Here is a 15,548-nt window from a genome sequence, read left to right on the forward strand (position 1 = left end):
TGTTACTCAGTGTTTACAGTTCTAAAGAATTCTAAAGAGATTTCAATCATTTTAGATCACAGCATTCAGTGGGTTGGACAGTTTGCAGGAAGCAGATAAATTAATTTGCTTGGACTTGAATATGGTAGACTTACCCAGGAATTCATGATAATGAACAACAGTACTCTGATCTGTCTGCTGTGTCCCATCACATAGTTCTATATACCATTGGCTGTGGCTCAGTGGTCATCTTTCAATCGGAAGGTCAGAGGTTCAATCCCCAGCTCCCTCAGTCTGCATGTCAAAGTGTCCTTGGGCAAGACAACCAAATTGCTCCCAGTGGCATAGCCAATGGGTATGAATGTGATGACAGTTGGGCACTTTAGGTAGCAGCCTCTGCCATCAGTGTATGAATGTGTGTGTGAATGGATGAATGTGACGTGTAGTGTAAAAGCAGCTTTGAGTGGTCGCAAAGACTAGAAAAGCACTATATAAGTACTGTCCATTTACCATTCCCAGCACAAACTCAAAAGGTAAACTCCAAGAAATAAATCTATCTGCTCTGTTTCCATCCAAAAAATGTATATAAAAACTGTCATTACTGGCAAGATGGCTAATGGCAATTGCAAAAGCAGCCTCTGTACAGTCTTGCGATGGTTCTGGCTGCACCAAAAGGCCTAGCTGATCCACCTCCCGTCTGCAGACTCGTCACCGTCCCGGATAAGGCCGATGACAGCTGTGTCGTCTGCTTTCTGTTAAAGCACAATGTCAGACAAGTATGTGTCTTTCTTTTACAAGTACAGGCATTGATTACTGCAACTCCTTACTGGCAGGCCTTCCTGCATGCATATTCAAACCTCTGCAGATGATCCAGAATGCAGCAGCGCAACTGGTCTTCAGTCAACCCAAAACAGCATGTCACTCCACTGCTCATATCCCTCCACTGGCTTCCAGTCGCCGCTCGCATCAAATTTAAAACCCTGTTGCTTGCTTACAAAACAGCAACAAAAATGTCTCTTGCCTACCTTAATGCCCTCATCCAGGTCTGCACTCCCTCCCGCTCACTACGCTCTACCAATGAAAGGCGCCTGGTACTCCCATCACAACAGGGCCCTAAGTTGCTAACTACTCTTCTCCTCAGTAGTCCCAAGGGGCTGAAACGAGCTACCAAACTCCATTTGGTCCAGAGAGTCCCTTTCCACCTTTGGGAAGAAGCTAAGTACCCAGCTCTTTCATGAACACCTCTGCACTTAATGATATTGATGCTATTGATGAGGATGACATTGAGAATGTAGTTTATGCTGACTAGGATTTTCATGATGATGATGACTATACTGATCTTGTTGATGTTCCTGCTGATGATTATTATAAAAAAAACCCCCAAAAAACGCCCTATACGCTGCCTGTTGGCACCAGTGTCCAATCGCACTTGAAGCAGTTTTTTGGCACTTAATGACTTTGTTCTCTGCTACCTTGGTCGTTGCTTGTGTTGTATTAACTCTCAGATGTACGTCGCTTTGGACAAAGGGTCTGCTAAATGAAATTGTAACATTGTAAGTATTGTGACTTTCTTAGAAATGCCATCACTTCTTTAGGCTCATTGTGACCCTCTCTTTCTCTTCCACTAAAGGTTTTTGTTTGCTTGGGGGTGGTGAGTAAAGCAATTGCTTGTTATAAAAAAAAAACTATAACTAAAGAATCATCACATTCGTATTGTACACACTATGTACACACTAAATATCAAACATGGTTTAATCAGCTTTAAAAAAGCATTGATACTGACTCACAAATTTATGAAAAAATTGTTGTGTCTTTACTCGTCTTCGTCTCTTGTTCAATTATGAATCTCAAAAATCACATGTGCATGTACCAGGTCATTTATATGGAAATTAACAATCCCTGACTGATCAGCACCACCTCTCAGGCCCTCGCTTCCTCCACCTTGACTCAATTACCAGTGGTCTTACTGACAAGACCAAATTCTTAATTGGCAATAAAAAAACAACTTTTTTGTGAACTGACTTCTAAACTCTGTGCACTTCACCCTGCATGTATTAATTGGGCCAAAGCAGCCTGATAGATTGGTGGGTGGTCTGAGTCACTAATAAGCCCAGTTGGGGAGTGCTTTCTCTTCATTAACAGTTTCAATATCGTCCAGCTCAGATAACTCTAAGCAATATTCTGGCAATGTTTTTCCTCAGATTTGAGATGTGGAGAATCTGGAAATCTGGAGCTGTGAAATTTCAACCAACAAGCCGACCAATTGGGAATGTAACAATCCCAGTGAATATTCTTTTACTCTGCACTAAGCAAAGGCATATTCTTTGTTTCCAATAAGGTTATTTTTACTAGGCTTATGATATTTGAAGAGGGTTAAGGTGACAGATTGTGATCTTTTGCACTTTTGCAAGTTTGCCATTGGCCCTAAAGTAAAGTAAGTAAAGCTCTAAGAGTTGAGTCAAGATCAAATGATTTTTCACATTAACGATGAGACTGGGATAAACAGTCATATAGCTTTCTACCACAACAAGGTTGTAGAGGTACAATGTATGGGAAGTTCATTAAATAAGGAGTCTCAAAACATCCAACTAAAATTGGATGATGTTTTGCAGTGAAATGTTTGTTTTCTATATCAGGGAATGGGAGTTTTGAAAGCGTTTAGAATTATGATGGATGATATCACATGGACTCATTAATGCAATGTTGACATACGTGGTGATGATTTCCATCTTATGCTGCTCTATACTTCTACTCCTGTGTGTTTGGGCAAAAAAAACTATATTAGACCTTATTACAAATGAATGAATGTAATAAAAGGGTGGCTGAGGCTTAGGTGTTGTGAGAGTAAGTGGTCCACTAATTATATTATCAGCGGTTCAATCCCCTGCTCCTCAAGTATGCAAGATATTCAACCCCTGATTGCATAACTTTCAGTGTGTGATTGTGTTATTGTTGATATGTTGTGTACAAAGTACATGAAGGTACCATAACAGGTTGCATGCAAAATACATTTTAAGCCTAAAAAATGTGATGATTTGCTTTATTACCAAACAACCCAACACTGTTTAAAGGAGTCTGAATTTAGCCACACCCAGACAACATTAAAATTCTGCATGCAGGTTAAGACATCAATAATTTAAACTCCCAGTTTGTGATCCAAATGTAAAACAAAGGTCAACCCTTCCCACCATCAAAAATTCACAACACAAGACTGGAACCTGCTATCACTGTCAAAATGATTGATTGACAATAACAGCTAAAAGTTAGTTATACAAAGCACTTCATCCTCAACAGAATCATCAAAGGGTGAGTTATCGTTTGAAATACAGTACAACAAGGCAACATGGGCTTGCCCCTTGAAGTAAATGTATTGGGATAGCCAGCAGCAGTATCAGTATGATCACAGATGTTGATTAATGCTACAATCCATTTATTTCTTTAGCACTTACATTTGAACTGTATAAAAACAGAGGTATCCCATTTCCAAACCTTCTCCCTGGAATGTCCCCAGAAAGATTTTCCTAGCAGGAGCTTCCACAGTGTAGGCTTTAAACATGGCCCACTCAGCTTCAATGTCCAAAACCTCCCCCAGGATGCACAAGAAATGATTCCAGTGGTTGGAGTTGACAACCTCAAGGACAGGGGCTCCAGCCAGACATTCCAATGTCACCCTCACTGAAGTTTAAGATAAGATAAGATAAGATAGACTATATTGAACCCCCATTGGAGAAATTCACTTGTTACAACAGCTCAAAGTAAAGGACAGGGTAAAACAAGTGATGAATCAAAAAAGGCAAGACAAAAACTACATTAACTGATATTCTAATTGTGATTTTTTTTTCAATAAACCAGAATGTAATTATGATGGTTTTTGAACACTAAATAATATTTAGAAGGCTTAAGTTAACTGGTAAAATTGAAATTTAGTAACTCATATCAAACCTGACACTCTGTGTGGGCATGGCCATCTATTTTTGCTTCTGAGCTTGAATAAGCACACCTGTGTCTCATTACCTCATCAACCCCGCAGTGTATCAACCAGCTCTCACTCAAGTCTTTTTTTCCCATCCACAGCAATAGCTCTCAAGCCAACGCAGTTTTGCTTGTTTCTTGTTGTTTTGTCTCCTGACTAACTCATGTGACTCAGGGACTTCTTCTCCTTCACACCCCCTTGCCCTTACCTGTCTACTCAATGTCGACAGCAATTCCCGTCTCACTTGAGCAACTGGATAACCCACAAACCTGACCCTGCTCCCTTCCTGCAATCATCCAACAAGTCTCAGAATCAACCTTTAAAACTGATTCCTTTCCTGCATTCAGCTAACAGGTCTATACTTTCAGCAGCAAACATAACAGATGACATTCAGGATACTCTAATATATAAGACATGAGTGGGTTGCAATGAAAAATTGAGCCCAAAAAGTCATAGAGTAATTTAAAGACCTCATCTTTGGAAAATGTTTTGTGGTGTTGTAAGTATATTTGTTTGGGGGTTAATAGACTATACAATATAATATCATGTTAAGCACACAGATGTATTCTGAATAACAATTAAAAACGTTTGAATTTCTGTAACAGACATTATTAGCAGGACATTGACACTCACACTGGGCTACGTCTCGTGATTTAACAGGATAATCTCTGTAAGCTATACTTTATCCACTGGTCAGTACTTGCTTTCAAACGGTCACCTACCTCTCTTAACCGTGTTTTCTTTGAGACATACAGTAGCTCCATACAGCTGTGGGGTGGATGAATGTTTAATTAATTTTTATTTCATTTGGTGTGAACTATTCCTTAATTTCAGTTTCCCAGGTCCCTTTCCTTCATGATTCTGGAACTTTAATTTACAGCTTTCACCCAATCGTTGGTGAGAGAGGGCGGGGAGGAGAGAGAGAGAGAGAGAGAGAGAGAGAGAGGGGGCGGGACTAACTGGTTATGGTTTTTCAGCACCGCGGACAGCTCCCTTCTCCTGTCTATGGACTGCAGGGAAGCGACTCTGAAAACCAGCTGGATGATACAAAAAAATCGACTCACAGCCATCCATAGATTAACCTCCAGCTCATATCGCCATCACACAGTCTCTTCTTTATTCCTCTCTTCCTCTCCTCGTTGTCTCGTTTTACGGCCTAACTGTGGAGTCTAACCTGGTTTAACTGCATTGCCTCTGCGTCTTCTGTTTCATTCTCCTCCTCTCCTGTACCAGCAACCACAGTGCTTTGAAAGTGCTTTTTTGGGTGGGGGGTGGGTGGGGGTGGGATAGGGTGGATTGACCTGCAAAAAATAATTTTCATCTTTGTACTTCGTTGCGTCTGACCCTTAAACAACGCTGCTCGGGAATACTTAATTCTTTTGAGGTGTTGGGATTTTTATGAATGCTACTTTGGGATGTCTGAGGGAAAGAGGAAGTTGAGTAGTTACCCTAATCTTCGGTGCGTGCTCTGATATGACACAGGCGCCTGCATCTGCAACATTGGCTGTCATTATCACATCAGAACACTCAGACGCATTCTTATTTTTTTGTCTTTGTGGACAACAGAAGAGAGCAAGATGAGGTGCCTCTATGACTTTTGTTATTGCACCTAAGACGGAAAAACAGAGAGTGGGTCGTTGACCCTGCTGCTGCTGCTGCTGCAGGAAGCAATTTTTCTTTCTTGACCTGCCTAAATAAACTGGGATCTTGCATCTGAGAGGAGATCGGGAACTCTGGGAAAACAAAGAAGGAGAGTGGTCTTCATCCTCTCTATCTCTCACAAGAAAAAAATAGGAAAGCAAAATAGAAAATGAGGAAGTTTCGGAAAGTGTTGGACGGCTTGACTACCTCCTCCCCTGGAGCGACTATCGGATCCCCTTCGTGCGGCAGCGGGGCCGGGACTCCCACCGCGGCGCCAACTCCGAAGGAAATCGATGTCCAAGAGACTCTGCTGTCTGAAAACTTTCAGCTTTGTAAGGTGGGTAGATAAAGTGCTTTGTTCAGCTTTAGGTAGACCACGTCCGAGAAACAGAGGTGCAGTCTGTAACACCTTTGATTCTGGCTTTCTAACATCTTTATTCTCATTAATTGGGCTTATAGAAAATAATTGTATTGCACCCAAATGTAAACATTAAGTAAGCAGGAAAGGGATCGTTAAAGTTTAATCTGGAGTGAGTTCAGCTGCTGCGCTAGATTTGATGGCCTGCTGTTCTCTGTTTGTGTTGAAAGTTCAGCACCACGGGCAGCTCATCGTCTCCAATTCTCCTGAGAAAGAGGCAATTTGAGACATAACGGCACAGCGAATCATTCGGAGCCTCAGTGGCGTTCTATTCGTTTGGGCAGTAACAACAATAGATTGCGACAATTCAATTAGTCAGCCATTGGTTATCTACACAAGGCTTAATCCACGGAACGTGTGCACGGTGAGTTTCGAATATATGTGTTTTTGGCAGGCAACAAATTCCAACTCCCACCAGTATGCGTAGCTCCAGTATACGCGCCCTGTCATCAGCATGTTGTATTGGCTGCAGTAGGCTAGCTTACACACATGTGATATAAACAACCCCAAGGAAGTCGATGAATAGCAGCCTCCTGGTTGCATCAGCAAGCAGGCGCGATTGGTGTATGGGCGATGATATAACTGGTGTCCCTCCCTTGCACAAAAGAGAGTGCACAGCAAGCCAGCAGAGGGACCCTGCAGTAGCCTACTGTCCTAGCTGATGTGCTTATCACAAAAAAGAGGGGGAATAAGGGAAGGATGTAGGAATGTGGATGGGGCATTTTGTAGCATTTATTCTTCATCCTTAAAGGGAAGGATTTGGATTTGACTGTGGATAATTTATTGAGTAAACAAGATTGCTTATTTTTTTGGGGCAATGTGACACTTGTGGTGGTGGTTGAGGTGGAGGAGTGGGGGTATGATTCAGAAGCTCAAAAGGATGCTGCAGAGCATCCTCGGCAGGCTGGCAGTTACGCAGACAGGCAGGGAGGGAGGAGAAAGTGCTGGAAAAGAACAGAATGATTGCCTGGTTTCATGTAGGCAGCTTCTTCTCCTTCACTGACTGGCTTAATGCATGGTTGTTATTGGAGACACTGACTCAACTGAGCCTCTCATGGGAAAGCCATAAGTGTACAAACCTACCCCCTGTTTCCACAACCACCACATGTCTTGGAAAGTCAGGATTTAAATGAATAGAATGAGTGTGCAAAAGAAGTCTGCTCTGGTGTCTCTCTCTTTGTTATGAAGAAGTATTTGCTTGCTCATGTTATGCCATGTAGAATGTGGGATGCAGACACACTGAGACCTAGAATCATTTAATGTCTTCCCCTGACAGAAACTGGTTTAGTCTTTAGTCAGGTTGAAAAGGAAATTGTGTAAATCACCCAGTTGAAAACACACTTTGGCACCAAACTGGTCAGTTTCCCAATGATTATTATATTATTAGATTGAATATGTACTTTCTAACAGAATGTAAATCTAAAAACTTGTGTAGTGTGTGTGGGAGGATTTGGCATCTTGGCAAACTTCCCAAAGTTAGTCATGACTTCTATCCTCAAGATGCAGTGTGGGAGGACGCAACAGTTCCTTTTGTTTTGATTATACAGTGTTTTTCTGTATTTGTAGTGAAAAGTGCTTTAGCACCCAACTTAAGAGGTGCTAAACGGGTTTTCATGAAATCTCACTAAGACTGAAGGAGGAAAATGGGACAAGCAATGAGAGAGACTGAATTCAATTGATAAAGATGCTATAAGTGTTAATTTGAATGATAAATCACTTGACTTAAAAAGAAATCCCTCTTCACACTAGCCACCTCAGAAAGCCTATTATTTGTTCCACCACAGATATCAGGCTTCTGGAGTAGAGACAGCATTGTTTTTTAACGTTTCATTAAAATCAAAGAAATCACAAAAGAAGACCAACAATTATTTTTACCATACAGTAACATGCCAAAGAAAAAGTCATTTTCTTGTCAAGCCATGAGTTTCTACAGCGAAACTCAAACATACAACAAACCTCTGAATACTTAAGCAAGATAAACAAAGGGAGACATAAAGAAGAAGAAACAGTGTCTGAAGATTGGAAAAACAGACAATTTGCACTTTATATAAGGTGAAAAGATTTTTAGAGGAAATGACCGGATTTGTTCAAGCTCTCAGGAAGGCCACAAATATTTGGTTTGCTTTGGGTTTGACAGGCTAATTCAACAAAGGCCAAAGTGGATTGTCTTACAGTTAGCTTTGAACAGGAAGAGAACACAATCACAATACTTGGTGACTTAACAGAACAAAAACAACACATAGTCCAATAAAACTCTGGTGCTACAACATGCTAATGACAGAATCAGGATTTGGTATCAACAGCTTGAATCAGGGATACATTCTGTGTTTTGTGAATGTAACAAGCTACTGCTGATGGTGGAGCCTCATTTGAGGGCTACGTACACATGCAGTATGTAAATAAAGGAATATCCTTCATGCCCTGTCTCAAATAGACACATCTAGCAATCATTATCTCAGCCTGGATCCGGAAACATGACTGTAATAGGTGTGAATGTTGGAAGCATATCAACATATGTACTTCTCAGCTGATAATAACTTTTTTTATTCATGCTTTCAGCTCGACACTCCATTTGGCACCAAAATGTTCCACTTCTACCATTCTACCAACACCATTCTGGGTGTTCAATTTAAAAAAAAAATTTTTTTTAACTTTTAAAAAAGTCCAACTTTATTTGAAGTTTTTGTGGAACACCTTCGATCCCTGTCATACTGAATGGCATTCCAGTAATTCATAAATTCATGAAGAAACTTGATTCACACTTTAAAATATTCATGACACTTGGGAATCTTTAATTTTTATTAATATGTTATTCATTGTTTTTACACAATTTACACTTAGGGCTCTGTGGGCATCAGGAGCCCCAACTAAGTGCCCTTTAGACTAATGTAACCTGAGACCAGACGTTTCAAAAGTGACTCAGCAACAAGGAATTTTCTAACCTGCTGCAGCTTTCTGGTAATATTGAAAGCAGTTACAATCTTAGAAGCGCAAGGGTAAGAGCTATACCTCAGCTTAAATCTCCATAAAATAAACTCTCTGACAAAGGAGTCACACAGCAGTTACCATCACCATGGCAAGCTTTAATTGCAGTCTGAAACACACAGCTGATTGGGATGAGCTAATTAGTGAAACTTGACACAAACACACACACACACACACACACACACACACACACACACACACACACACACACAAATAATTTCTTGGCACAATGTCATGTGTTTCGTCTCTCTGATTGGTTAAAGCCAGGGTCATTCTGAGGTTCATCTGTTAATAATGCCCCTCAGTAATCGAAAATGAACTGTGAGTCTCTGGACTATTACACATTGGTAAGTTGGTCCTACAATGACTTAACTATTACAGACTTCAAGAGGGAAACCACCGGTGCTGAGATGATGTCTGCTAATGTCTAACCTCTCCCAGATGAATTGAACACCTTCTCTGAACAGTTTAAGTATAACTGACAAGCTAGGGAGGAACCAACGTTCCCACTTTACATCTCTTTGAATTCTTTTCTGCACTTGTTCAGCTTATATCTTATCAACACTGTTCACAGGAAACTCCAATCAAACCTTAAAGGATTTAGATTTTTAAAGTTACATATAATATGTATATAGTGTGTTTATAATGATAAACACTGAACACATTTTCATCATCAATACCTTTTCTTTAAGTTTAACATGTTGGGGTTGGATTAAATAACCCTAACCTGAAAAAGACTGCAGGGGCTAGTTTGTTGAAACTTTGTAGGGCAAACTATGGAGCCATTTTTCACCTCTTCTGTTGCATGTGCAGAGGTGAAGCTCTCCTTTAGTCTCAGAGAAGCTGGTCCTCCTGGGTATACCACTGAAACTTTACACGAGGTTATGTTAGGGCTTGCTGAGGAACAGCAACTGTTCTAAAGTTCCTGATGCACCACCAGGAAACGATGTGTTTCAGTGCCACTGCACTGACCTTGGTTTGGTTCATCTGAATGCTTAATTACAGTTTGATAAATCCCAGGAAGGCTATGGAGGGGGAATGGAACTTCTCTGCCTAGATGCAAAGTTGGTTCTTTGGCAGATGCTTCAGCAGTTGTCAGACATGTTGAACTTGGGGTTTCCTATTCAGGGAAGAAGATTAGACTGTTTTTTTTTTTCAATTGTAGAGACAAAGTTTAACATTTTGAATAGCACATAGTTGACTAGGCCCTGACAACTGGGGTGAAAGAATGGATGATGCCTGCACAGAGGGAGGAGTAAGTGTATTTAAAAATGGGGCAAATTGTATGTGTTCTGTTCCATTTACCATTTGAGTCGGAATTCGGAACTCCACAGATAGAAATTGGGCAGTACTGTGTGTACGACTGAGTCAATGAGAGACAAATAGGACATAAGGGCTAAGAAACAGTAGCTATATGCACGGATAGCTCTAGCCAGGTTAGCAATTGTTCGCAATACCAGTTGGATAACAACGCATTATGTGGTATTTTGCGCATACAAACACCATAACATGTCCACAGATAGAAGTTGGACAGTACTATGAGTACGGCTGATTTAATGAGACACAAATAAGACAGAAGTGATAATAAACAGTTAGTACTACAGCTTTCATTTACTGTGGATGCACGAGATATGAGGTCGGGGTTGGTGAGATTCCTCCGACTTAAGGAAATCCAACCTCAGGGGGCTCTTCAGAGTACAAATGGAACGCACCAATATGGTTTAACTGTAATTAATCACATGTTCATGTGTAGATATTTTGTGAAGAATTTTTTATTTCATGTTTGCATTTTAGAGGTTAGGCAATGCCCTCGTCTCTTTTCTCTGACAGTTTGATGCATGGGCCTCTAAAGATGACATCACCCCCTCCTTCAGCAGAGCCCCACTTGCTCTCCATGTGTATGATGACTCAGTGGGTTTACTTCCAGCTAGTCTCACATTACCAAGTGTCAACCAGCTGTCAGAAGCCACAGTGTTGGATCAATTAAGGAGGAGTTGATGTCGGGCTGACAAGAGAAGATTGGGGAAAAGGTAATGATGGGGGAGGAGAGTTGTTCAGTAAACTGCATACAAGTAAGACAAAGGAGAATTAGATGCATTAGATTGCATTATCAATCCTAACAAATCACCTAATAATGTTACATATGTTCTAGAAATAAATATGACAAAAGATTAATTACATGAGGACTTTTCAATAATATAAAACCACAACAGAGTATGTGACCAAATATTAAGTAAGAGTGTGTTTGGCTTTGTGGCATTATTAAAATAGTCAAAGTGTGTGTGTTCCAGAAAGACAAATAGCCGCCTCTTGATTTTGTGTGGGCTTTCAAAATCCTTTGTCCATTCTGTCCGTAGGTGACGGCAGCCTGACTGCTCACCTCATGCTGTGCAAATTGAATGGAGCAAGCTTCACAAACAGCCCTTTATTTGGCAAAATTTTCCATTGCTTCAATCTCATGAAGTCTCTTTCAATTTTGAGTTACTTGTTAAACCATTGCAGTAACTTTGCTTGTACAAAATTGAGTCAATTTATGTTTTAATTTTTTAACGGATAACCACCAAGCCTCTAGGCAACTTTCTAGGCCCCATCCATAATGCAGTTTGGTTAATTGCATTTAGGATGGGGATATATCATTTTTCAAGCCTGGAGACAAAGCAGACTGTGGAAGTCAATCATCTTGAATTCAGTGGTGACAAACAACTTACATTTGTTCTGACTTCTCAGAAAAGGCACTATGGAATAGGCACTATTTCGAAGCCAGAGTTTCATGTCTCCAATGTCAATGCTTTGGACAAAAGTGTCTGCTAAATGAAATAGCAAATTTTCTTTATTTTTATAATACGAAGTCATTAGAGGACTCAAGGTTCCTTTATTTTGTTATCATGTCTTTGGAAAATCTGTCACAAGATGCCTCACCACCATGTATTCAACAAGTAAAAGCTTTATCAATATTTTTGTGATTGTTAGTATCAATGTAAGTATGGGAATCAATATGTAGCATTAAACATGTGTCTTTGCAGTTGGAGGCTGTGTAAATACTTGCCATAATATAGTCAATATTTGTGATTCATCTCCCTTTTTTCACCACAATTTCCAGTTTTGAGCACATTGTCCTTTCTAACATCACGTGTATGTGAGTGTGTGTGTGTGTGTGTGTGTGTGTTTGTGTGTTATTTACGTAGTAATCAAATTACGCTTTTACAATTAACTCCTATGCAACACACATTATCGTCTAAATCAGTTTAAAATTTTGTATAATAATTAATGCTATGCAAACCAATAAACAGAATATCAGGACAAAAATCAATTTTGGATTTGACTTTTCTCAGAGATTGCGTGAGGGAAGAGTGACATGTTACATTATGTTGTTGTGGGTTGTAAAGTTTGTCCAATCCTACTTTTTCTATCAAGCATAAGGCAGGATGCTAATGCCATGACTGATTCACTGATATGCCTGCTGCTTTGGATAAAAGGTTAAACCAAACATGGCTGGTTCCTGACCCCACGGCTACATGAAATCACAATATGAATCCCCTCGCGTACAATCACAACAAGCAGCTCCTTCATAAACACACACAGACGATTGCTTTTCACTTATATAGTAGAAATTATGCATATGTGGCTGTTAAGCCCACGCTTCAATCTGAAGAGACACATGCTTCACATCCTTCATTTGATCCCTAAGGGATTTGTATTAACTGTTGCCAGATGAACAATCAATGTATGCTGGACCTCTCTGAACACTATTTGTATGTGACGACTATGTCATGCTTCTTACAGAAAAACAAATTGCATGAATAAATACTTAAACAATCAAACTGTAATTTTATTCATATATATATATGTAAAAGTTACTTTATTGAACCTAGAGGTTAAAGTACTGTAAGGTCCTGACAAGTGGCAAGTTTAATGTAGCTGAATATTCCTGCAATGTTATTGAGTTGTTTGATCAAATTATGTGTTCTGTTATTGTTGTTATTGTTGTTATAGTTGGCATGCAGTCATGACATGCAGTTGTTTTCTTGTTGAGGGGTTGAACAATGAGTCTGTTTGGGAGCACAGCCAGTAAATGACTGGATGAATGGGGACTGTTTGTGAGGAGATAAGTGTCTCTCTGTCAAAGCAAATAAAGTTCCGTTCAAGATCCCTGCAGCTGTTCCTCAGCGTTTGTCAGTAGATACCTGCTGCAAGCTGCAGTTCAATCAAATCACCTTGATTATTCTAAGAATTATTTTTTAGTCACATTCTTTTTTTTTTGCTGGATTTGGAAACTGTACACTTATGTTTAGTAAAAATAATATTGAGCTTCACCTGAGGTCCTTGCTAAACCTGTTTTCTTTCAAACAATAAAAGACAAACCCTTGTTTAGAAAATACAGGCAGTAGTGCATCTGATAAGCAACTTATGGGATCTTCCTGTATGTTTCTCTTATTTCACAAACTGGAAACCCCTGTTCTGCTTCCTCCCTCCCCCAAAACTTCTTTACTCCCACTCACTTTCAGATTTGCCTCTTTTTGTAATATTCAGGGCTGCTCCTGACAAGATCAAAGGAATTTTAGAGCAACCTTAAAATATCTCCCTTCAAACACTGTTGAGGAAGGCCTTCTGTGTCTTTGCCTGTGTGATGGGTACTGTGACTTTGTAAATTGGAATAGATGTGTGTGATGAAAATGATCCACTTTTATATACACTACTGTCTCTCATCCTGACATTTAGCCTGAGGTGAGGAGAAGCACACTTTGTATGCAACACATAACACGCATAAAGATAAACTGTCTATACATTATGTTCATGGAGTATGAAAGAGGACACGTTTTCTAAGCCTGTAAACACACCTTAGTTAAACTCTCCTAGCTGAGATTACCTTTTTTTGGTAAATAACTTCCACACTTCGAAAGCAATTAAACCAAAATATACACTTTCCCCTTTTAAATGACTGTTTTCAAAATGATGACTATTGTCAACTAATAGTGATGAGCTACAGGGGTAGTTAGCATGTACCTGCTGTTGAAGTTTTGACGTCGAGAGCTGATGGATGAGATTTTTAACCTGCCTGAAACTTTAAGTGGGCAATAGAAAAGAAACTCATTTGCTCATGTATAAGTGCGAGTAAACATTGTTCATATTTTGCCTATGCACCCTGCAACCTTCTTAATCTTTAAATTGTTACTTAATTCATGTTTTAATAGTTTATTATGGAATAAAAAATACATTTTACACATACTATACAGCTGTTTTCACTTTTTGAACATATTGTGTTTAATGTTGATATATATTTATATTCCTTCGTTTTTTATACACATCAAAATGTGAGGCACCCCTCTTGTGTAATTTGTGGATGCTTTCCTCTAGTCAAATGTTTTATTCCACTGAAGTAATGCGATATAAATTAGTATAAAGAGTAAGAAATTTTGCCAATGGTGATGGTTGGAGGCGATGAATGGTTCAAACAAATACATGAATTTAACCTACACGACGGGTTTTTGAATTCTGTGTTTAACCCATAGACTATCTTGACTTCTTTTTAAGTTACATTATGTACTGTAGTTACATAAGTAACGCTAATCAACGTGTGTTAGTACTTATGTTATTAATTAACCATGACCTTGTCCTAAACTAAATGAGTTGTTTAGTGTGTAAATGATAAATTGACTGTAGTTATATAGCACTTTTCTAGTCTTGAGACCACTCAAAGCTGCTTTTACACTATGTCACATTCACCCATTCACACACACATTCACACAGTGATGGCAGAAGCCGAAGAGCAAATCTCCGATCAGTGTCTATACCCATTCATAACCGATGGCTATGTCAACGGGAGCAATTTGGGCAATTTCTTGCCCATGGATACCTTGACATGTGACTGCAGAAGTCAGGGATTTTTGCGTTTTGGTAAGCGAAAGTGGCTACGGCAATGCGACCCGCTGATCTCTACTGTGCAGACTCTGGCTCCATATGACATCGCCATCACAAGATGGCAGCGCCTATCACAGGGGCTATTTTGGCATCACTTTTGTACAATGGGAGCAGATGGAGACTCTTCATCCATCTATATACACAGTCATTGGCCTGGAACCGCAATAGTCTATGTAGGCTTACCCAAAGCAAAGAGCTTATCGCAGCATATGTTCAAGTACGAATCCAAAATCTGGGGCTCTAACCTCAGAATCTGGAGGAGTAACATTGATCATATTAATCAACTTAAAGAAGTCTGGCAAATTTGATGTTGGTCTGGTAACAGTGGGAAAAAGAAAAGACAACAACAGCGGAAAGCAGAAGAGGTAAAAAGACCCAAAAACTGTAGGCTATGACAGAAAGATCTACAAAATTGAAGACGGCACATGAAGTAAACATTAGACAGAACACAGTATGGGATACAGCGCTGTTTAAAGATGGTGACTGGAAAAGAAAATATCAACAGACTGACAGTGACGAGACAGAAAACTTCAGATGCTGCACTGATTCATGTGTTCCCATTCACAGTGGAAATCAGTAATGTAACAACAGCTAGGTTAGCTCACTTTAAGAAGGCTACAGAGTTAACCGTTA

At 39.7% G+C, this 15,548-nt stretch overlaps 1 protein-coding gene across 1 annotated transcript in view; it reads left to right on the forward strand.

The window, feature by feature from the left end:
* Positions 1-5,319: 5,319 nt before the first annotated feature.
* Positions 5,320-15,548, forward strand: part of stxbp5l (syntaxin binding protein 5L) — a 135,091-nt gene continuing 124,862 nt past the window's right edge. The window contains exon 1 of the mRNA XM_069662688.1: positions 5,320-5,930. Within this exon, the coding sequence (XP_069518789.1) occupies positions 5,763-5,930 (168 nt within the window). The 5' untranslated portion in view covers positions 5,320-5,762. The remainder of the gene's footprint in view (positions 5,931-15,548) is intronic.

The sequence above is a fragment of the Semicossyphus pulcher genome, unplaced genomic scaffold (assembly GCF_022749685.1).
Source record: "Semicossyphus pulcher isolate SPU_LCO1_2020_fin unplaced genomic scaffold, fSemPul1.0.p SCAF_15, whole genome shotgun sequence".
Classification (NCBI taxonomy): Eukaryota; Metazoa; Chordata; class Actinopteri; order Labriformes; family Labridae; genus Semicossyphus; species Semicossyphus pulcher.